Source organism: Pseudorca crassidens, chromosome 5, assembly GCF_039906515.1.
Source record: "Pseudorca crassidens isolate mPseCra1 chromosome 5, mPseCra1.hap1, whole genome shotgun sequence".
NCBI classification, from domain to species: Eukaryota; Metazoa; Chordata; class Mammalia; order Artiodactyla; family Delphinidae; genus Pseudorca; species Pseudorca crassidens.
Window position 1 is genome coordinate 62540253 of NC_090300.1, and position 24809 is coordinate 62565061.

The window sequence follows — 24809 nt, forward strand, 5'->3', positions numbered from 1 at the left end:
TATATTTTAATACTTTTATTCTAAAAAAAAAAATCACAAAATCCAGTTGCAGGTTAAATAATATTTTAGTCTTTAAAAATTAACAAAGGAGGAAGATCTTTGTTTTGTATCTAAAAGTGCATTCCTATTTCCAGATAACTTATGCAAAATCATAGGTAGTGATATTCGATAAAAGGACCTTCTAACCAGTAGTACAAATTGGATTCCATTTGACTTGAAGCAATTCTGATCCCCATATCCCATTTTGAAAGATTTCTGAAAAGACCTTGAAGCCACAAAGTTTATTGAAAACATAGTTTAAAATTGCACAAATACACAATTTAATAATGTGAAAAAGGAAGGGCATGCTTCCAATAGTAGTACAAAAATACTACCTTAATCTTGGTACTTTGCAAATTATAAGCCAATGGAGTAAATTAAACACATCAATATGATAAGAGATTTTTATGGTAGTAATTTTATTTCAAAGAGCAACACAGGGGAATACTAAGATGAAATCTTAATACCCAACAGAGTTGTGCTATGATATATAATATTTCACTAAATACACAGGTATGTTATCATGTAGTATGCCAATAACTTATGCTCCCGCTTCCACTGCCATTAATTTACTATAGGTCACTTAATTTGGATTGGTTTTAATTTAAAAACTCAATGTAAACATTTAAGGTTAAATTTTTTTGTTATCTACTTCAGATTAAAAATGAAATCCCAAGATTTTAAACATTATTGAGCATAAGGAAGCATCATAGAAGAATTTGTCTCAAACAGTATTTTAGCTTAGATATGCAATATTCATAGATATACAAAATATATAGAAATATCTTTTCTAAATAGTTAATAAATGCTTTTTATAGTTTGTAAAAAGTTTACTAAATTAATCAGATTTTCAACAAATGTAAACAAATTTGGGCAATGAAAATAGAAGAGGGTTTGGGTTAGATGATTAGATGATATGGGGATGGGGAATTGAAAATAATTAGTAAAATTTAGGTTTGCTATATTTCCTTTACTGCTAACACATTCAATCATGAACATATTTCTCACGTGGTACAATTCTTTTGTGGTATTTTTATATATGTCAGTGAAATACTGAGTGTGTATATTCTTTAGTTCTTTTTGTGTCGTACCATTTCCCTCTCCAAGAAATTCAAAGACAAGACACACACACATTTTATTGGTGAGCAAAGAACTGCCTCATTCTTTTTTTTCATCTTAATATTATTTTGAGTGCAGGTTTCTCAACCTTGAGAACCTTGAGTGCAAGTGTCCCAATGAGCCTGTCAGGGTTTTGCTGTGACATTCTACAGTGCTACAAGAGTTCTCTCTTGGAGAGCAGTCCTAAGAAAACAGTTCTGAGATTGAGGATTGGGGCACTTGTTTCCAGAATGTTATTTGGGTATGTCTGCAGAGGGTACCGGTAGCGGAAACTATTCAAGGCAAAATGGAGAGTAACGTGAAATCTCACACTTTTTTTCTCCTCTTAGCTGTTTAATGCCTCCACACAATGGTCTTGGCTGGGTGCTTGGGGGATTCTGTCTTGGAGCTCATCTGCATGTGTGTTGGGGTGTAGGGTACGAAGTGGTGACAAAGCTGTTGCTAACTAAAAGACACCCCCATTGTCTTACTGAGCTTTGTTCCCTCCATTTCTGGTTTCCTTGTCCTTATTTTTTCCGGAAGCCAGGGCCACAGAAAAGGTCAGTGGGAGGACTTTAGAGTTGTTTCTGAGTGACCGTGAAATCACCTCATCAACCCTGAATTTCAGTGTTTTTAGACGGATTGACCAAGTCCAGTTTCTCAAGGGATGTGGCCCAAGTAGCTCACTTACCATACAGATAGGGCCGTGTTGAGGACAGTGGTGTGACAGACACCCCACACACTACGTGACATTTGTGGAAATTAAGGCCCCATGTCCACTTTGCCTTATGATGGTTTTTATGTACCTGACGTTACCTTAACCTCCCCACCTTATTTAGAATGTCAGCATTTCTAAATTAGAAAAGCTCGAAATGCACTATTCAGAATTTAGAACCCAAAACTGTGCTGAGGCAATCAACATGGTTTTGTTCAGTAGCATTCAGACAGGTGGAGTTTGTTTCTATTTTGCACCTGTTGTGCCTCAGCCGGTTTTTAAAAATCGTTTGGATGTCTAAAGACCTGGACTCCTCGCAGGATTAGTTTGGCACTGGCTGCAACACTGCATAAACCAGCCATGTGACTCTCAAGGACAGGATATTTAAAAGCAAGTAGAAAAACTAGAACACAAAGTTCATGAACAAGTTCCTTGTTCAGAAGCAAGGAAATATAAGCTAACCTATGAGACTGACTTAATCATGCACTGGGTAAATTTACATTCAGTAAAGTTATTTTGCATGCTTTGGTTAATATCTGAGTAGGCAGATTTGCAAGTGCTAATGCATGCTTTATTTTGGTACGTGAGGTTATATGTTTCATTTTTTAAAAACTGCCTTTTTACAAACCTTATGCCAGAGTTCATCTACAAACCCTCTTAAAAAATATATAGATCTGTCTACTTCTTAGTTCAAAACAGTTTAATTTCAACCAGTTCTATAAATACTGAAATGATAAGGAAATGGTGCAGTAAAATCTGGTGAGGGAATACATTTGAAATTATTTTACAAAGTTGAAATCATGCATTGCATGTGTAATAATTTCTAAAACAGAAGGCCTCAGAAAGATGGCACACAAATTAAGCCTTCAGAATACCCTGTTACTAGAATGCTTCTAGAAGCATTTCAAGAAATAAAACAACCACCACCACCACAACTAACTTATTACAGTCCAATCGATTCAGGGACAAATGAGGAAGGGACACAAAACAACCATCTTGCTTTTTCTCTCTATTCCCAAGGAGCTCACAGACAAACAATGTTTATGGTACAGAGTTTGGGAGCTCCTGTTATAAGTAGGACTAGCTACAGTTGTATTCAAGTCTTGCCTGTATAGCACAAATACACTAGAAAGATTTACATGATATTAATGTCTAGACATGGTGCTAAGATTTAACATAATAGTTCCTTCAAAGAAAAGAATGAGGCAAGTGGCAGAAACCTCTGAAAGTGAGTGGGTACTGGACATTCCAACCCAGTTAAGTATCACAAATTTGCCATTCTAGTTGAAATACAGATGAACTGAGAAAGCACAGCTCATAGTTTTCTACTAACGTTTCCTGGTGGATAAGATCTGCCTTTCTTTCAAGGAGTCATCAGGAGTGAGCTTGGGAGAAAGCAAAGGGAATGATGACTTAATATGATTGGCCCAGTAAGTGGATGCCTTATTTCTCCTTTTCCCTAACCCTCCTCCACCTCACTGTGAAGGTACAGGAGCACATAGAATAGCTCACTAGACACAGTTATATTTTGAAATTCAGCAATGATCACTGGCCTTCTCTGCATTTTCATCCCATTGACTAGTGAAATTGGTCCTCAAAAGTCACGTTTATGAAATTGAGTGGTCATTCTAGTAAAGTATTACCATCCTCTAAGAGATCTTAGGCTATTTATTACTCAGTAACACAAAAGATACTCAGTGCCTTCCCAGAATGCCCCAGAAGGTAACCCAAAACACCCTACCTACACTTGCAAATGGAAAGAGTAATTTAAATGACAATTTCACACCATGGAGATAAGATGCCAGAAAGCAGTGCTGCCTTAAAAAATGTGTCACAGTTAAAAAAAATGTATACAATAAAGACTGTTCTAAAATCTTGCTACTTCATTTTTGGTGGTGCCCTGATTTCTATAAACTTTCATGTGCTTTCTAGTAACTGTTTTTATTAAATTTTGTTTAAAAGTCTCACTGTATAAATGAATTTATTTACAAAACAGAAACAGACCCAGATTTTGAGAACTTAGGGTTACCAACAGGGAAACATGGCAGGAGGGATAAATTAGGAGCTTGGGATTAAAATACACACACTACTATACATAAAATAGATACCCAACAAGGACCTACTGTATAGCACAGGGAGCTCTACTCAATGTTCTGTAATAAGCTATACGAGAAAAGAATCTGAAAAAGAAAGAATATATGTATAACTGAATCACTATGCTGTACACCTGAAACTAACACAACATTGTAAATCAACTATACTCCAATAAAATTAACAAAATAAAAATCAAAAAAGTATTATTGAAGGAAACGTATCCCATGCTCTTGGATTAGAAGAATTAATATTGTTAAAATTGCCATATTACCCAAAGCAATCTACAAATTTAATGTGATCCCTATGTAATTACCCATGATATTTTTCACAGAACTAGAACAAATAATCCTAAAATGTATATGGATCTGTAAAAGACCCAGAGTTGCCAAAGCAATACTGAGGAAAAAGAACAAAGCAGGAGGCATAACCCTCCCACACTTCAGACAATATTACAAAGCTACAGTAATCAAAACATCATGGTATTGGCACAAAAACAGACATAGGGATCAATGGAACAGAATAGAGAGCCCAGAAATAAACCCACACACTTACGGTCAATTAATCTTTGACAAAGGAGGCAAGAATATAAAATGGAAAAAAGACAGTCTCTTCAACCAGTGGTGCTGGGAAAGTTGGACAGCCACATGTAAATAAATGAAGTTAGAACACACCTTCTCACCATGCACAAAAATAAACTCAAAATGGCTTGTAGACAAATACAAGGTGTGACACCATAAAACTCCTAGAAGAGAACATAGGCAATACATTGTCTAACATAAATCGTACCAATGTTTTCTTAGGTCCGTCTCCCAAAGCAATAGAAATAAAATAAACAAATAGGACCTAATCAAACTTATAAGTTGTTGCACAGCAAAGGAAATCATAAGCAAAGCAAAAAGACAACCTACACACTAGGAGAAAATATTTGCAAGTGATGCGACCAACAAGGTCTTAATTTCCAAAATGTACAAACAGATCATACAACTCAACAACAAAAGAAACATCCCAATCCAACAATGGGCAGAAGACCTAAATAGACATTTCTCCAAAGAAGACATCCAGATGACCAACAGGCACATGAAAAGATGCTCAACATCAATAATTATTAGAGAAATGCAAATCAAAACTATAATGAGGTACCACTTCACACTGGTCAGAATGGCCATCACTGAAAAACCTACAAATAACAAATGCTGGAGAGGGTGTGGAGAAAAGGGAACCCTCTTGCACTGCTGGTGGGAATGTAAGTTGGTGCAGCCACTATGGAGAACAGTATGGAGGTTCCTCAAAAAACTAAAAACAGAGTTACCATATGATCCAGCAATCCCACTCCTGGGCATATACCCAGAGAAGACTATAATCCAAAAAGATACATGCAATGTTCATAGCAGCACTATTCACAATAGCCAAGACATGGAAACAACCTAAATGTCCATATAAAGAAGATGTGTTACATGTATACAGTGGAATACTACTCAGCCATAAAAAAGAACGAAATAATGCCATTTGCAGCAACATGGATGGACATAGAGATTATCATACAAAGTGAAGTAAATCAGAGAAAGACAAATACCACATGATATCAGTTATATGTGGAATTTAAAATATGACACAAGGGAAGGAAGGGATAGTTAGGGAGTTTGGGATTGACGTACACACTGCTGTATTTAAAATGGATAACCAGCAAGGGCTTACTGTATAGCACAGGGAACTCTGTTCAATATTATGTAACAACCTAAATGGGAAAAGAATTTGAATAAAAAGAGATACATGTGCTTGTATAACTGAATCACTTGCTGTACACTGAAACTATCACAATATTGTTAATCAACTATACTCCAATATAAAATAGAAAGTAAAAAAAACGGGAAAAAAGATACAAATCAAAAGAGAAACAGACTCAGAGATCAGACTTGTGGTTGCAAAGCAAGGTGGTGGGAGAGGGATGAATTAGGAGTTTGGGGTTAGCAGATGCAAACTATTATATGTAGAATGGATAAACAACAAGGTCCTACTGTATAACACAGGGAACTATATTCAATACCCTGTGATAAACGATAATGGCAAAGGATATAAAGAATGTATACATATGTATAACAATCACTTTGCTGTACAGGAGAAACTAACAGATTGTAAACCAACTATACGTCAATTAAAAAAAAAGTATTGAAAAACTCCTTGGGCAACAATTCTGCGCTTCTTGACAGGTTAACAGCCTATGAAAATCTTGGTTCTGACTTACACAGGTGTCTTGCAGAAAATCTTACTGAATGCTCTGCACATGATCCAATTATGACGGGAATGGAAGGTTGTCTCCTCTAACGCAACTCTTTGGAGCTCGAAGTTACTCTGTATTCCAAAAGCAAAATAAAACTTGGGCAGCAAAATTTGCCACCACTTAGCAACAATCAAATCAAAACATCCCACATTTACCCTACTGTCAGTCTTTAAATTGTTACTGATCTCATGTGGGTAGTGCCAGCAAGGCTAAGAAAACAGCCTATCGTTATTGCAAAATTCAGTGACTGCTGAAAGTATACAATGACACCATAAATAGAACACGTGTGAAGTTTGCTCCTAATGGACTATGATGGATGCACGTCAGCTGGCCAGCCAGTGAATGCACAGGGATTGGGAGGAAGAACATGCACAGAATGGATGCTATTCTATCGGGGATATTCAAGCAGGCAGCTGTCATGGGTTGGAGACTGGGCCCCAAGAGTCCTTCCCCAGACTGAGTTTCTAAGATGCTAAAATTCTAAAGGATACCATTTATTCTTTAGAAAATATTGTTGAGTTTTATCTTGCTTCTCACACTTCAGTGAAGGAGGCCAAGCCTGGGTTGTGACTCCTGCCCAGCAGTGAATGCCTTAATGCCCTGCCTCCTGCTGGCCAGCTGGAGGCATCACCTAGCCCAGGTGGGCTTTGACATGAAGATAAATGCCTGGCACCACCATAGTGCCCTCAACTCTTTGTCTTTATGAACTAGAATAGGTTATGATGTATGGAAGCCTCAAGTGGTTTCATGTGTCCCTGGGATCCCTTCCTACCCACCGAGACTTCCAACATAACGGAAGAGAGGATTTCTGCCTGTACCTGGAGTTCGATGTCTCAGCATGTATATACATTTCCTCTCCCCTCTCCCAGTAGAAGCTAACTCCCCAGTCAATTATACTCTTGACCCAAATGCTGTTTTGCAGGGTAACTATAATCACGAATGTAACCAGCTGTTACTAACCAAAGAATATGAAGAAAAAGTTGGGATCAGATTGCTTTGGGGAAGATTCTGGAAGAAGGAAGGAGACACAATAAAGAAGAATGGGACAACTTCCCAGGATAAATTACTAGAATTGGACCATCAGTGAAATTATATTTTGGTTACCATTTTGCAAACAATTTTTCTAATTCTTTAAAAAATGGTGTCTTTTCAACTAATCACCAAACTCCCAACAGGCACAAAACGCTCTGAAGAACTGAGTGGAATATAACCAATTAAACATCACCACCAGCAGAAAATTCCTGATGCTTGACAAATGTTCAAAGTGAACGCCAGGCATGCATCTTGCATATTAAACCACTGACATTCAGTGAGGTTCAGCTAGAAAATATTGATCTTCTATCACTTAGAATGCAAAAGGGTGAGCAGTGCAGATTATTATGGAACTAAGAAAACACATAATTTTAAGGAAAAGATGTATTTATCACTTTTAAACACTATTTAAAATGTTAACAATTTAAAAGGAAAATGTGCAGAGCAGTTAGAAAGCAAGGAAAATACGACATTTAAGCAAGTTAATGTTAACTCAGTAGAAATCACAATATCATCAAACTTCCTTCCTGCACAGAATTTGTGAAGAGGTACTACTTTATCTCTTGCTTCAGTTCATACAGTCCCAGAAAAGCATGTGAATAAGATCTGTGTTTGACATACTACACCCCACGTCATATCTGCTTTAAGAAAAACGTTCCTTCAAAACCCTACGCTATGAAAAACTATTTTCAGGAATTGTTATTTGGTCCGTTGATCAAACAAGGCTGAGTTCTCTAATCTTTTACCTCCAGGTTAAAAATTGGAGCAACAAAACAAAACTCCAGCAAGGCAAAAATATTAAAGTGCATATATACAATCCCAGAAAAGTTTTGATTGGGAAGAGCAAAAATTTCTAGTGCAAAAACTGCTTTTGCCAGCAAAGCTCGCTCTCTGGAATCAAAGGGCAACAATAAAAGTTAAAATTGGAACAGGTTTAAGCAATGCCTCTCTTTAGTCAAGAGTTAATATATGTGCATGCACCTTGGCCCAAACTATGTTCAATTTGGTAAAAGGGGGAATTTCAGGGGACAGTTCAGAAACACAATTCCCTGATCCAAGGCAGTGCTTTCTCCAGGTGTCCCATGAGCAAGTTCCTTAGATGTGTCATCAGCTGCAAGTGGGGACAAAACCCCAAAGAACTTGCAATATGCTTGCAGCTTCTGAAGAGTATTCACACAGTTACTTAATCTTGGTTTGTGTCTATCAATTCTTCTTCTGAGCCCGACCTTGACTATATAATGTTTTGTGCTTTTGGATCTGAACAGAGACTGGGCATTGTCTGTAGGAATTCCCTTGGGTTATATCACCATAGCCTTTTGAACATCCATTTTATCCTTTTTGGAATTCATAATGAAATAGTTTTGCGTTTCTCAGTACAATTTACACAGATCAGGGATTCTTTTTATTTTTTTCTTTTCCATCAAGGATCCAAGTTGAAAGCTCTCAGGAGGACATCCAGGTCACCGAGATTAGCTGCCTGGAAGAGTTCCGGTTGGTCCATCAGAGAAAGGGCAATTCTGAGGGCAGCCCAGATATTCCCAGAGATTGCAGGATGAGGAACTTGCTGTTGATTCCTGCTCTTTCTTTGCAAACTGAGGGCAGTGAGAAAATTGCTGACCGCTTCTCTAAGAGGGTAGAAAAACAGGCATTTAAAAATGCAACAGATTTCAGAGTTAGCCAACTTAGAAATAAATGAATTAAGTTATCTTAGTCTAAAAATCCTAAATCACCTCTCTGGTGTTTTGGATCATCAGGTGAACAACTTTCTGATTCTCTCATTATTCCTCTGTGAAAAGTCATTGTTGAATATAGTGAAGTCAGAAAAAAGGAGAGCAAACTTTATTTTAGGTATGTCATGTGGGACAGGAAGAATAATAGCAAAACCATTGCTAACTCATTAATGCATTTGATTTTCCCCTACTCCAGGAATGATTTGAAGACTCAATACATCTGCAGATGTGATTTATATAACCAGAGGAGGCATCTGGCCTTACTCAGAAACGAAGTAGCTTAACTTTTCTCATTAGTTTAAGTTTTCTCAAAGTAGGAGGCAGCCGGGCTGAGTTGAGTTTTTTATCAAAGCAGCTGGACTTGGATCCCAGTTGTTTAGCCTTAGGCATATTTCTTTTCCAAGCCTCAGTTGCCCCAGCTGTATTACAGGGAGAATAAAAGTCATTTTAAAGCCTTGCTGTGAGGTGCAGCTGAATCATTTATGTGAAAGCTCCTATCATTAAGTTAGGTCAGTAGTTCTTCATGTGGTCTGGGGATCAGTGAGGTCAAAATTATTTTTATAATAATACTGAGATGTCATTTTACCATTTCACTCTCATTTTCTCATGAATATACAATGGAATTTTCCAGTGACTATATGATATGTGATATCCCAATAGACTGAATGCATAAGCAGAGGTGAGAATGTGTCTTCTATAAGCAACATATTAAAGAAATTTGTAAAAATGATAAAAGAGTGTCACTCTTCACTAAACTGTTTTGGAGAATAATTTTTTAAATAAAATATATAATTCATGTTAACATGTAATTAGTTTATTTTTAAATGAATCTCAAACTTTTCTCTGTTTCTAATATGGTAAATATTGATAGGTGTAACCCACATAAACAAAAGCCCCTCGAGGTTCTCAATAATTGTTAAAAGTGGAAAGGGGTCCCAAGAATACAAAGTTTGTGACCCACTGAGTCAGATGCTGTCCAGAGGCCTAGCTCCCGTGGTCCATTACCGTGCTCTGTTGCTTGCGTGCCCGGTGTACCGGCCGGGACTGCCCCCTTCAGCTTTCCTGTCACCTAGGAACGTGTAATATGTATCTGACAAACTTGTCTTTGCTAAGAATGAGGCCTCTTTCACTTGTATCTTCTGTACTCTTCTTAAAAGCTTTTCACATACTTGATCTCATTTAATTCTACGAGGTAGTCACTGTTTAGCATCTGGTAAGAAACCATAAAGAAAGCGAGGCTGGATTTCTGATTCCAATGCACACGATCCAGGCATTTGCTCATCTATATTGTTAGATCTGCCCAGAAGTAAAGGGCAGTTGGGGAATGGTTGCGCTGTAGGTAGCAACCTGGGTAATGGAAGGGAGTGTTCTCATCAGCCCTCTTCTGGGTTTCTTGTAATCAAGGAAGAGAAGAGGATTGATAGCAGATGCACACGGAGAGTTTACTTTGGAGGCCCTTTCTGGCTTCCTCGGCACAGGAAGGCAGCTCGAATGACAGTAACTCCAATTCCTCTCATCATCCTAGGCCTGTAAGAACTCTGGGGAAGGAAGATGCTGGAAGGCCCTCCTGCATGCCCTCCCGCACAGGCTGCTCCTGCCCCGATGTGTGGCACTGGTCTCCGAGGGCCGTGGAGAGTAACAGAATAGTCGAACCTGTTAGCCTCGTCAAGCAACTCCAGGTTTTCTCACGAAGATAGTCTAAACCTTTTCCCCAGCTTGAGAACTCAAGAGGCCTTTGAGGGGACTCAGAAGACTACGTGTACAAGTGGGAATAGTTTTCAAATGCTACACACATACATGTATGAATAAGTTTAAATTGTTTTAAATGTTATGTCACGATTAATAAAAAGCACATTCATTTAAAAGTATTCTTCATTTTATAGTAGCTCTCCCTCATTATACTAATACTAAAAACATCACATATCAAATGGGATGAGATTTCTGTTTTTAATTAAAAAGAGGTCCTCACTTTTGAAAAGGTTAAGATTTTTTTGTCTAAGTTCTACTTTGAAGTTCCTACTGACAAAAGGGTAGCATTTTAAGCTCCACCCAGGTTTCACGCCAATTTCCTCTCCTTATTTCAATTGTATACAGTAGGAGGAGAGGGCTCGCCTTTGACTCTGTACAGAACGTGTGAGATGACAAATAGCGCATGTTATAGCTACATACACAGACACCTGCGGTTCTTGAGGGAGAAGCCCCAAGACTGGTGGATACCAACTCCTGGCTTTCTTCTGGGCCACATCTCTATTGAGGGTTGTTATTTCCTAAGCACCCACTTATACCGCAAGTGAAACTTATTTTCAGAATGCATTTAAGGCTTATGTCTCTCTTGATGGCCTTTTTTCTCAGGAAAAAATGCAAGATGTTTATTACTTCACAAAATTTCCCATATTCTACATGACAATAAAAGACCCACACATTTTAGCCAAAACACTTTGCTCTTCCAAAGTATCTGTCTGATTCAAGTGGACAGACTTAGCAAACAAGAATACAGGATGCACAGTTAAATTTGAATTTCAGATAAACAATGAATAATTTTCAGTATAAGTACATCCCATGCAATATTTGGGAAATACTTATCTTAAAAACATATTTGGTATTTATCTGAAATTCAAATTTAGCTGGGCATTCTGCATTTTATCTGGCAACCCTAAAATTGACCTGCTCTTATACAGGAGACTTTCTGCTTGAGATAAAAAATTCACACCTCAACAAAGTTTGTCCATTTCTACCTATTATGGATTTTCATGGCCTCCTGCAAATAGTTGCCCTACTGAGTCTTACATCTGTGAATGTGAAGAAAATATTTTATTGGCCCCTCAAGTATTTTTTTCTACACTAAGGAGTTACAATTAAAACTCATCCTAAAGCTTTAGAAAATTTACATGCTAAAGGAGGCCTTTCTAAAGCTTAATGTGTAAACCAATGAAATTAGAACACTCACTCCCTCATACCATACACAAAAATAAAAAACTCAAAATGGCTTAAGGACTTAAATATAAGATATGACACCATAAAACTCCTACAAGAGAACATAGGCAAAACATTCTCTGACATAAATTGTACCAATGTTTTCTTAGGTCAGTCTCCCAAGGCAAAAGAAATAAAAGCAAAAATAAACAAATGGGGCCTAATCAAACTTATAAGCTTTTGTACAGCAAAGGAACCATCAACAAAACGAAAAGACAACCTACGGAACGGGAGGAAATGTTTGCAAATGATGCAACCGACAAGGGATTAATCTTCAAAATATACAAACAGCTCATACAGCTCAATAGCAAAAAACCATACAACCTAATCAAAAAATGGGCAGAAAACCTAAACAGACGTTTCTCCAAAGACGACATACAGATGGCTAACAGGCACATGAAAAGATGCTCAACATCGCTAATTATTAGAGAAATGCAAATCAAAACTATAATCACACCGGTCAGAATGGCCATCATCAAAAAGTCTACAAATAATAGGGACTTCTCTGGTGGCACAGTGGTTAAGAATCTGCCTGCCAGTGCAGGGGACATGGGTTCGAGCCCTGGTCTGGGAAGATCCCACATGCAGCCGAGCAACTAAGCCCGTGTGCCACAACTACTGAGCCTGTGCTCTAGAGCCTGTGAGCCACAACTACTGAGCCCACGTGCCACAACTACTGAAGCCCATGTGCCTAGAACCCATGCTTCTCAACAGGAGAAGCCACCGCAATGAGAAGCCCGCGCACCACAACGAAGTAGCCCCCACTCACTGCAACTAGAGAAAGCCCACGCGCAGCAACGAAGACCCAATGACCCAACACAGCCAAAAATAAATAAATAAATTTATTAAAAGAAAAAGTCTACAAATACAAATGCTGGAGAGGGTGTGGAGAAAAGCGAGTCCTAGTACACTGTTGGTGGGAATGTAAACTGGTGCAGCCACTATGGAAAACAGTATGGAGTTTCCTTAAAAAACTAAAAATAGAGCTACTGTATGATCCAGCAATCCCACTCCTGGGCATATATCTGGAAAAGATGAAAACTCTAATTTGAAAAGATACATGCATCCCATTGTTCACAGCAGCACTATTTACAATAGCCAAGACATGGAAACAACCTAAATGTCCATTGACAGACGAATGGATAAAGAAGATGTGGTGTGGTATACACATACATACACACACACACATGCACACACACAATGGAATATTACTCAGCCATAAAAAAATAAAAAAGAACGAAATAGTGCCATTTGCAGCAACATGGATGGACCTAGAGATTATCATACTAAGTCAGTCAGTCAGAGAAAGACAAATATATGATATCACTTATTTATGGAATCTAAAAAAATGATACAAATGAACTTACTTACCAAACAGAAACTGACTCACAAGACACAGAAAACAAACTTATGGCTACCAAAGGGGAAACGTGGGGGAGAGATAAATTAGGAGTTTGGGATTAATAGATACACACTCTATATATAAAATAGATAAACAACAAGGATTTACTGTACAGCACAGGGAACTATATTCAATATCTTGTAATAAACTATAATGGAAAAGAATCTGGAAAAATATATATCTGAATTACTTTGCTGTACACTAGAAACTAACACAACATTGTAAATCAACTATACTTCGATTTTGTTTTAAAAAGGCCTCCTTTAGTGAACTCAATATGTCTATGTGTACATATGCATTTATTTACATCTCTCCTTGCTCCAAAAGAAGGGCCTAAGGTGTCATAAAGTACATAAGAACCAACCTAGTCAGTGAATAAATGTAGTAAAGATAAAATCAGGTTAGGGAAATCAGACAGAGCCAGGAATGAAGCTAGTATATGGAACGGACAGCACAGATTTGACTCCGGCCCTTTGTGGAGCTGCGGTAAAGAGAGCCTCTGCAGTGGCACATTTCACAACATCCACAAAATAAAACAAACCTGCTGCTCAGGAATCACTCAGCTATTCTTGGTTTTGACCTAAGATCCTCATAGAAGACAGAGTGTAATCCAGTGACTAATGTTCTCTCTAAGATCCTTTGAGTATAAATGCAGCAACTAGTTTCTAAAGCTTCAATATTTGCCAGTGGCACAATGCTCTAACGCAGTTCAGAGACAGCAATTCTTCAGATGTCAAAAGCCCGCAATCCAGTTATGCAGTTCTCTCATGACTTATCTAAATAATAATAATAATCATGATGATGATGGCAATGGTAACACTCATAATAATAGTGCCTACTAGGTATTGAGCATCTGCTCTGTGCTAGGCAATTACATTTAACCTGCACAATAAGCCTGCAAGGGGGATTCCCCGGTGGCACAGTGGTTAAGAATCCACCTGCCAATGCAGCGGACACGGGTTCGAGCCCTGGTCCGGGAAGATCCCACATGCCGCGGAGCAACTAAGCCTGTGTGCCACAACTACTGAGCTTGCGCTCTAGAGCCTTCGAGCCACAGCTACTGAAGCCCACGTGCCTAGAGCCCGTGCTCCGCAACAAGAGAAGCCCGCGCACCGCAACAAAGAGTAGCCCCCGCTCGCGGCAACTGGAGAAAGCCCATGCACAGCAACGAAGACCCAGTGCAGCCAAAAATAAATAAATAAATAAATTTACTAAAAAAAAAATAATAATCCTGCAAGATAGATACTATTACCTCTTTGTTTTTATGAAAGTGAAGAAATTGAGGCTCAAAGTTATATGCCCAGAGTTATAAAACCAGTAAATGGCAGAGCTATGATTTGAACCCAAGTCTGTCTGATCCTAAGAGCCTGGCTCTTTCTGAGAATGAGAAAGGGTTTACATTTTTTGTGGAGTTTAAAACTAACAATAATTTCTTTTTTTTTTTCCAATTATGAAAGTAATACCTGGTTTAGAAAATAGAAAAAAATAGGAAAAGAAAGAAGAAAAAAATCACCCAAACTTTTGGTCATTTATGGTCTGTGTTGATGGGGGACAGAGGATATAGACCTGAATGATAATGAGGAGGTCAAGAGAGGAGAGAAAGACATTTCAAACTCTAAACCCACCATTTAAAAATCTGTTCCTTTTTCTTTTAATAACTAACTTTACTGGTAAATTAGGTTTAGAACAGCGGTCCCCCACCTTTTTGGCACCAGGGACCAGCCTCCGTAGAAGACAATTTTTCCACAGCCGGGGGTGGGGAGATGGCGGTGACGCGGGCGGTGACGCAGGCGGTGACGCAGGTGATGGGGGCAGCAGATGAAGCTTCGCTCTCGGTCACCCACCACACACCTCCTGCTGTGTGGCCCGGTTCCTTACAGGCTGCGGACCCATACTGGTCTGCGGCCCGGGGGTTGGGGACCCCTGATTTAGAAAACCTGAATTCTTGGTTGTGCTTTGCCAAAAACTGGCCTTGAGACCCTCTTGAGTCATTCTGCTGGGTTCCCTCGTTCCCACCCCGCCATGGTTCTTTTCTTCCTTACCTGGGAAATGAAGGGTTGAACTGCTCATGTTTCTCAGAGTTGCCCTTGGGGGTGTTAAAAACGCAGATGACTTATCCTAAGCCCCAATCAATCAAAATCTCTGGGAGAGGGGCCTGGGAATGTACATTTCACAAGATGCCCCAATGATGGATCTGAAGGTTTGAAACTTACTCTTAACAAGAGGAGATTACAAAAGGAGGTATTTTTACTGGGAAACAACCTTTCAGATTATTTAACCTCAGCCCTGAGCGTAGCTCTTGGTTGTTAGCCTGCTGCTGTACTTTACCTGTAGGCGCCCAGGTTGATGCAGCTTATCCCCAGGTTGTATCTGGACCGGATGAAGCCTGGCTGAATCTCCAGCGCTCGTGTGTAGGCCTCCACGGCTTCCTCGCTGCGGTCTCCGTTTGCCAAGGTCGCCCCGAGGCGGTTCCATAATGAATAGTCCTGATGACAAAATTAGAGCTCTCTAACAACCCCTAGAAGCCACAATGACAGAGTATTCCCCTGTTCCCTGCTGAAAGATGATAGCTAAAACTGTATCCAATGCTCATGGACAAGGGCCACGACAGGTGAATTACTCAAAAATCTTTATGGACAACCCTCTGAAATGACTTTCATTCATCAAAGAGCAGCTACTATTTGATGCTGTCAGGCAAATCATGTTTCTATTTTAGGTATCTAAGTATCTAAGTATTAACAGCCACTGTAGCATATCAGTACTGATCACTTTAAACCATTGGATGCAGGGAAATAAAGTGCAGCAGAAATGCACAAAACGTAGCCTGTGAAAACTTATTTTTAACAGAGAATCTTATGGTTTCTTGCTGTGCACTTACCTCTGGCCGAACAGTTAAGGCAGCATTAAATGCATCTATTGCTCTATTAAATTCTCCCCTCAGGTGGAACAGTACCCCCAGACCTGTCTGTAGGTCTGGGTCGATCATATCTCCATTTTGGTGGGCAGCTTCTAGATATAATTCCTTCACTCCTTCCAGAACAGAGCTACAAGGGAAACAAGTTAGATTTGTAATCCAAATAGTCTGAACATAAGTGACTTACTAGTATGTTTGCTGTTTCAGGGGATGAGACTGGAAAAATCTTGCTTAAAATATCTTAGCTTAATGAGAGGACTATTAATATTGTAGGTTAAAAAATACCTGCTGATTTTCACGAAATATGTTGTTGTACACAGATAAGACTGTGCTAAGTAAGGTCTTGATGAGGAGAGTTCCATGGACCCTATGATGACAATGTAGAAAACCCCAGGGCTAAGTTTACCAAGGCTTGAGTGAGAATTTAACATCATGATTTATTGCTGATAGAAACAAAATTCCCAGAAGAAAGGACTTTCCTTTTTCCCCACACCTAATTCTCAGGCTTTACAAAACTTGGCACATTGGTATTTATTATAACTTATTTTAGGTTAATTATATGTCCAGAGCATTTGGCTTTGAAATACGGTACTCAGATAAACGTCTGGGAGTGTCCACAATGTAGGTCATTTGCCCAAAGTTTGGCTCTGGTCTCGGCATCAATCTTTGTGGTCAGTGCTGCTCTTCCAGCAGAATGCTGTCCTACAAACCATCCTGAAATGGGTGGTGGTGGGGACCGAGGCTCATTAGTTGCCCTGAAGGTGATTGTGTACTCGGATGTAATTTAATGAGAAGGATACCTATCAACGGGAGACTTTGACATCCGCCGGGTGAGGCCTGGAGACCCCTTCTTGCTCTTCACAAGGTATTTGTACTTTGGATTTTGCTTAATCCAATTTTTTAAAGCTTCACAGGCATCCTGCTGATGTCCGGTGTTAGTGTAACTCACAGCCAAAGCCATCAAAGCTTTCAAGTTGTTGGGCTGCAATTCTAAGCACCTGAAAGAAGGCAAAATAAAAGCCAATTTCAGATTTTTTTTTTGGAGCCAGAGTCTGAACAGTTCTTTAGAAAATTTGAGGTCTCAATTAAATGGTGCAAAAACATTGCTAAGTTTATGTTGTCTCTGGAAATACCGTATTTATCTACATGAAAATTGGGACCTCTGCACATTTTTAAGAAAGTTAAAACTCAGCCTGATTAGTGCTAGATTTGGTAATTTTAATGAAATGGTTTAAAAACAATAGAAAATGAGGCTAATCCTGCATATAATTTATTAGTAATTAGTTTATCTAATGAGAAGTAGGGAATATCACTATTTTAATGCCGATCTACTATCAACATATTAAATGTATCTTGTCCACAAAGCAAACTGACTTGAACTAAATTTGGATGTTAAGAAATGAAAGACTGTACAGTGTTACATAAAGGAGAGGGAAATTCCCCATGTTTCAACTACTAATGTGGGTTTAGGAGGCACGGGCTACAGCTGCTCTCCCTCATGCTACCCCACTGGCCGCTGGCAAGGGCTTTTCAAACTTTGATGTGCATGAGAATCATCCGGGGATCTGGTAAAATGCAGATTCTGATCTAATAGGCCTGGGGGTGGGGGCAGCCTGAGGTTGTGCAGGTACAACAAGCTCCCAGGTGATGACGATGCTGGTGATCTGTGGATAAGACTGCTTAGCAAGCCCTAGACAGAACCTATATCAGTTCTTTAGGAAGAGATTACATATATATGGATGTATAATAAATATACATTTATTTATTTATAAGAAAGAGTAGGGAAAGTGAAAGTCTATTTGGTAGGGGCTATTTTCCCAGGGTTTAAATAGGAGCTCTAATCAAGGAAGATGTGATTCTATGCCCACCAAAGTAGTCTAGAACTTAAGTCAGGGGCTCAGGATGCTGAAACTATCTCAGGAGATTCTCCATAGACACATGGAACTAAAATTACATTGAGATTATTCTGAGTATGTTTTTCCTGAAGAAAACTTTCAGAGGCCACAAAAGGCTAGAAAGCTAAAAAGAACTATCGATTCAACGAGTCTACTTTATGACTGCTTTTGACATAGACTCTTTTGTGCCAATGAAGGCCAATTTGTAGTTGGTAAAACACTGCAATTTAAGAACACGATGTCTTCATAAATTGTTTTCCAGAGCTAAATGGAAGTAATATGTGGCATCTTGGCACTTATCCTGGTCACATTTTTACGGTGTACTTAAGGGTCAAAGGACAAATCTGAAACCACAGGAAGTCCATTAACAGGTGTCCACCAGGCCCATGATTTTGCACTTAGCTTCATCTACCTCTGGAGGGCGACAATAGCTGCTTGTTCATTTTCATTCTCTGCCTGGGTTATCCCGAGGAACTGCCATGCCTACAAAAAACAACTGATGTCAACATTACAAGAGTAAGCAGAATCACTCATGTGCTTTAGTTGGTTCGTTTACATGTGACAGATCCCTCTGTGCAGAGCAGCCTGTCTCGGTTGTGAGAGTCTTGTAAAAGGGAAAAACATCACACGCATTTCTTCATTCAAACTCTCTTGTGACATCTGGGTCAAAATTCTCCGTCATTATTTACAAACTCTAAGTATTTATTCTCTCCTGTGGCTCATGGAAACCTCTGAGTTTCTGAGATTTCATGATATTAGGTATCCTAAAATCAAAAGATAAATATATAAAACGATGCATCTATCAGGAAAAGAGGTAGAAAAATAACTCAGAAATGTAGCTAAATAGTCTGAAGTTTACAATAAGGAACCTCAAGATGTACAAAATAGAATTAGTTTGTATAAATGAAAGTCAAGCAGTTATTATAAGAGGTAACAGGAAATTTAGGAACTAGGGGAAACAAAACGAACCCCGCTACAATGTGTTCACCACTTAATATAATCATTGTTAAAAAGCATAAAACACATATAAAATGCAATATAATGTATATATACTTTTATAGCCTACATTTACACTTTATATTACATTATCAGCACTTTCATGTTTTTATAAAATCTCCCTTATATTTTTTAATTTAAATTTTGTTAAACAGATATCCCATTATTCCCTCAACCAATTCCCCTGTTCCTCTACGTTGTTTCTAATCCTTTGCAATGGTCAATAATGTGAAGAATATCTTCAAACAGATAACGTTTTCCGCATCTGGAATGAAAATTTTTAATATAAAAGATTTCTACTTATGTACTTATAAGAACAGTACTTCTTACACCATTACAAGCGCAATACGCATCAACAAAGCCTCTCTTCACACACATTGTCCTCAGATTTGCTGGGGGTGTATCAGAGTCTTAGGGATTTTAAAAGATTTGCATAACTCTCTTCTTTGAGAAGCAATGCTATGAACATTTTAAAACAGAACTCTATGAAAACATAGGGAGTCATCTTAAAGTCCTGTAAAAATTGTATCGGCTTTTTCCCTCATGGGTTATTATTACACATACCATATAAACTCATAAAAAAAATACTAAGTATTTCTCCCCCCAGAATATCAGTGATTCTTTTAAATCTTTCAAACATATACAGAGCAGCTTCTAATTTGATTTCACCTTTCATACATCTTAGAATGCTTCTTAAGAAAAGACTGATGAAACAGTCTTTCTCTGGGGGCACCTTCCTAGCCTTTGGGTGTGGTGTCATTTTTACCATTCACAGATCGTCCATTATCTTAGCGTTGGGCTCTCCATCGATTGAGAAGCCCTGGGTCCTGGTCTAGGATCCATCAGTTACCAAGTGTCCTCATTTTCTCAGTTATGAACCTGGGATAATAATGTATACCTTTTTATTAAACTTCCCAGGGTTGTTGCGTCAAATGATATAATATATATGAAAACACATAGCACTTAGAAATGTAAGATGACACTAGTTTGTTGGGAGGGTTGTAGTTTCCTCTTAACGCAATGACTTTCTCTTCTACATTGATACTTAGATCTTTTAAAAATACCAATATTTTGGTTCAGAATTCCAACTCTCAGTTCAATCTCATTTCACTGTCAACATTTTGACTAACAAGATACTAGGTGCTTTAAGTAGTATCAATAGTTAGTTTACTTGTTCTTTCTATACAAACTAAGTACAAACAATAATAATGATAAAGGCTAAACATTGATGTGCCAGGCACTAAACTGGGCATTTTATTTGCATGAACTTATCCTCACGACACCCAATGAGATAGTTATAATTGTGATTTCCATTTTACATGTGAGGAAACTGAACCTTAGAGGGTTTAAATGGCTTGTCCCAGATCACGTGGCTCATGGCTAACAAGTGGTAGAGCAGGGATTTGAACCCACATGGTTAGGATAGCAGAGCCCAGAGGCTTAACCACTGTTCTGTACTGCCTTCTCAGCACTGCATATATAATACATTTCTGCAAATTCCTCTGGGAATATCCCCCTATACGATGTTTCCTGAAAATTACAAACTAAAAAAGAAGATTTGATACCTGCCAGTGTCTTATTACAGGCTTTTGCAGTTTGGGAAAATTAGTGGACCAAAATAAAATTGCAGAAGCCTCTTTGGTGTCTCCCAGTCTCCATCTCCACTCACCCTTCATGTCTCAGAGAAAGGGGCTTTTCTAACATGTGAATCTGATCGTGTCCCATAGTGGTTCCCCATGGCTTTCAGGATGAAGTTCAACTCTTGGCTACCTCTTCTTCCCCCCTCTCCTGCCACTGTCTCCTCCCCTTCTCACCATGGATCCAATGTTTCCTGTCCCTCTGCCCACCCACAAACCATTCCCTCTTAAAAACAGCTGGACTCCCCTGCAGTTTTTAATCCTCTCTCCCTCAAAATTCAGCTTTGGATTCACTTGGAGGGGAAGGCTGGGTCAGAACCCTTGCTCTTGGCTCTCCTGTGCGTACTCTGACACTGCATTTATTATACTACATTGATTTATTTACTTGTCTTCCAGATAGATCACAAATCTGTCCTTTCAACTGGTCCATTTTTTCTACCTCTTCAATATTTTAGGACTTCCCTGGTGGCGCAGTGGTTAAGAATTTGCCTGCCAATGCAGGGCACACGGGTTTGAACCCTGCTCTGGGAAGATCCCACATGCCGCAGAGCAACTAAGCCCATGAGTCACAACTGCTGAAGCCCAGGTGCCTAGAGCCCATGCTCTGCAATAAGAGAAGCCACCGCAATGAGAAGCCAGTGCACTGCAACGAAGACCCAATGCAGCCAAAAATAAAAATAAATAAATAAATTTATAAAAAAAATTTAAGCCAATTCCTGGCACAATTCTTGGGACACAATAGGTGCTCAATAAATGCTGAGTGAGTAAATCAAGGGTGAGATATGGTGTTGCTCTAGACCCAGAGTATGATTTCATACTCTGCCCCATGAAAACTACTGCTGAGCCTCTAGGTTGGCAGTTTTGGTCTTCCGTTTCCTGTCTCCACCTTTTATTTTTGGGCACTGTAGACACTGCAGATTTGGTTAGAAAATAGGTACCTATTTGTAACTTTCAAACACATATCAGGCTTAGCCACGTTAGCTCCTTTGGGAAACTTTACTTGATGAAAATGCCACCTAGCAGAACTCTCTGTCACCCTCTGTCCGCCCCTTTCCAAGCCCGGCAGGATGAAGGGAAATGACACCTCTGCATCTCCAGGGTCCTGAAGAATTGCTGCCTCCATGAACAGGATGGTAACTGGCAGGTCCCCTTCCTTCAGCCTTTTTAAGCCTTCTTCAAATGCTCCAGGCCAGTCCTTGAAGGGGTTTTCAGTGTGAAAGTAATATCCCTACAACACAGAGGGGCCAACACAGATCCATTGATTTCACTCTTCATTGTTATACTCAGTCAGTTCTTTTTTAATTTGAATTCAATTAATTTTATTTAAGTTATTTGATTAATTTCAATTAAGTATAAATTGCTCTTTTTCCCCTTATTTTGACTGTGGTACATTTTCATTGTGTAAATGTTAATCTTATTTTGTTATCGAATAATATGAAAAGAAACAAAAAGTTACCTATAACGTCATGACTTAAATATGATCACTGCTAATATTCTGGAGTTTGTCTTCCTTCTGGCATTTCTTTTGTTCTTTTTGTTTTAGCCATTTCCCCACAAGATTTTTAAAATACTGACTTTTGGGACATATTTTTGCTAAGTGCTGCCACTCACTTCCTTGAAATGTTAATACCACATACTGCACATCTGTTTATATACAGTGGCCCTTTGGAGAGCTACAAACCATTTTAATATCTAAGATTTATTTCACCTTCTACTCCTCAAACCAGTTTTTGTCCCATTGGGGGGCTGTATCTCTCCACTGAGAATGTATGCTTTAAAGTTACGATCTTTTATTGCAAAAATTTAAACAATACAGAATGTACAAATAATCTTCTAATATTTTTCTGAGTATATAAGTTAAATAAGTTCATACTATATATGCAGGTTTGTAGCTTAAGCCCCACTTAATTTTAGTTATTAAAATTATTTATATTATGCTAAAAATTAATCAATCCTCTCGATGGACATTCAGGTTACTGCCAATTTTTTGTTGTTGTTGTTATCATAAATAAAGCTACAGTGAAAGCCTCATGCTCAAATCTTTGTCTGCATGTAATTATTACCTTAGGATAGACTTCTAGAAGGATTTATTATGCTAAAGGCTATGAACTATTTTGAGACCCTTGATATATGTAGCTGAATTGTTTTTGAGAAAGTATGTCCTGACAGACTCTCATCAGAAGTATCAGAGATATTATTTGTTGCAACCTTAGTAGCAGAGATTGTCATAAAATCCTTCCAATTTGATAGATACAAATAAGCTAGGTCTGCTGATGATGCTACTAAGGTTTTTAAATACATCAAATGGAGACCTTCACTCTCCATAGGTGCTTAGAAAGACAAAACTCTTTGTCAAAATCCATAGGGTATGACCAGCTTATGTAGTGGTGTTAGGGATATGGGGCCCTGGGAGTGGGGAGCTCTGGTGCATGGATTACAGCCCAGAGACTGATGTTCTGCATCAACATTCTCTCTTCTCACTCTCGATTTCTTTGTGGAAAATTAACCTAATTAGTTTTAATGAGATGGTTGATCTGATTTTATGAGATTTTTGCCTCACCTACTGTGGGACAGAGAATACTGGAGGAAGAAGAAGGACATTTCAATGACTACATAGAATGCTAATCCCATAAGATCAGAGACTATTCATCACAGTCCCCAGTATCTAGAGCAAACAGTAAAATTTGTTGGGTTGAACTAAATAACATGGAAGGTATCCAGAACTGAGTATGACTGAGAATTCCTCTACCACCAAAAAACATAAACATTTATATATTTATGTTTCCCCTGTGAAAGAAAATTCAATCTTTCCATCTCTTTCTTTCAAGTCATTTAAACTTATTTCTCAAGTGTTTTCTTTTTCCCAAGTGCTTTTAAAAGCATAAACCCTAGAGCAACTGGGACTTCATGGGTAATTGGACTGGCTGCTGACTGTACTCACATATTTGCTGGGGCTCTTCTCAGGGGAATATCTCTGAGGAATCCCCTTGGGACCTGACCTGGTTGTGTGAAGTGTATCTTTTCCACTGAGTTCTTTGCTAGCTGCATAAAGACCACCTGTGAAATACAGCCCTAAGCCCCCCTTTTTACCCCCCTTGCCCAATGATATCACTTCTGTCAGCTTACTGACGTGGCTCAGGCATTGTGGGATTAGCCCAGTTCTTGTTCTAACCCGCCCTCAATGTTAGTTCAGTAACTGGCCAAGCTCTGGTTGGCTGCCAAACTGTCTTAACATTGATAAAAAAAAAATAAGGGTATTCCATTCCAGCTTTGCTGCCTTCACGCATTGGAAGATTACACTGTTTTCACGTGCCAGAATTTCTTATAGGTCAGATTGACATGAAATTGTGTTTAATTCTTGGAATTTTTTTCACAAAATAGTTATCAACTAATTTATAAAAATATGATCCACAGAGGTTGAGAAAACTGGTCAGCATATGTAAGAAGAAAAATGATCACCTTCTCGCTAGCTGAGATTGTAACCTGGTTCTGGGCTTCTTGGTTCTCCGATATCCAGTTCCTCCGCGCCATTTCTTCCCATTCTGCTTGCATCTTATCCCAAAACTCTGTATCTGACTAGGAGACAGGAAAAATGAAGAGAGAGAGATTTAAGAACATGCTATATAATTTGGTTTATTTCCAGAGAGACAGTTTTCCTCATAGATAAAAATGAGTTCTGAGGAGGAATAAAGTGTTCAAACTAGCCACATCCAATGATACTCATGGTTGAAGAGCTTCTGGAGGGCACTCAGTGCTCAAAGTGTCAAACTAGATTAGTTCTGACTTTCTCCAGGAGGAAAATAGTTACCATCTGAGGAACCAGGATCACATAAACCAAATTCAGCTATAAATCCATTCCTTGAACAGTTTCAAGTGTGGGTACCAGGCACACATTTTAGGAAGGGCAGTCTCTCCTAGAGTTGCTCCTAGGCTATGAGGAACTAGAGCAACTGCTTTGGGACTGGCTGGGCAGTGACTTGGGGGGGCAGCTGGCCATGGACAAGGG

At 38.8% G+C, this 24809-nt stretch overlaps 1 protein-coding gene across 9 annotated transcripts in view; it reads right to left on the reverse strand.

Moving 5' to 3' along the window:
• Nucleotides 1-24809, reverse strand: part of PEX5L (peroxisomal biogenesis factor 5 like) — a 251762-nt gene continuing 226953 nt past the window's right edge. For all 9 annotated transcript variants that reach the window (XM_067738136.1, XM_067738133.1, XM_067738134.1 and 6 more), the window contains 7 exons: nt 24263-24379; nt 21888-22031; nt 18583-18653; nt 17076-17273; nt 16240-16405; nt 15690-15847; nt 1-8881 (listed from right to left, as the gene is read on the reverse strand). In XM_067738136.1, the coding sequence (XP_067594237.1) occupies nt 8677-8881; nt 15690-15847; nt 16240-16405; nt 17076-17273; nt 18583-18653; nt 21888-22031; nt 24263-24379 (1059 nt within the window). In that variant the 3' untranslated portion in view covers nt 1-8676. The remainder of the gene's footprint in view (nt 8882-15689; nt 15848-16239; nt 16406-17075; nt 17274-18582; nt 18654-21887; nt 22032-24262; nt 24380-24809) is intronic.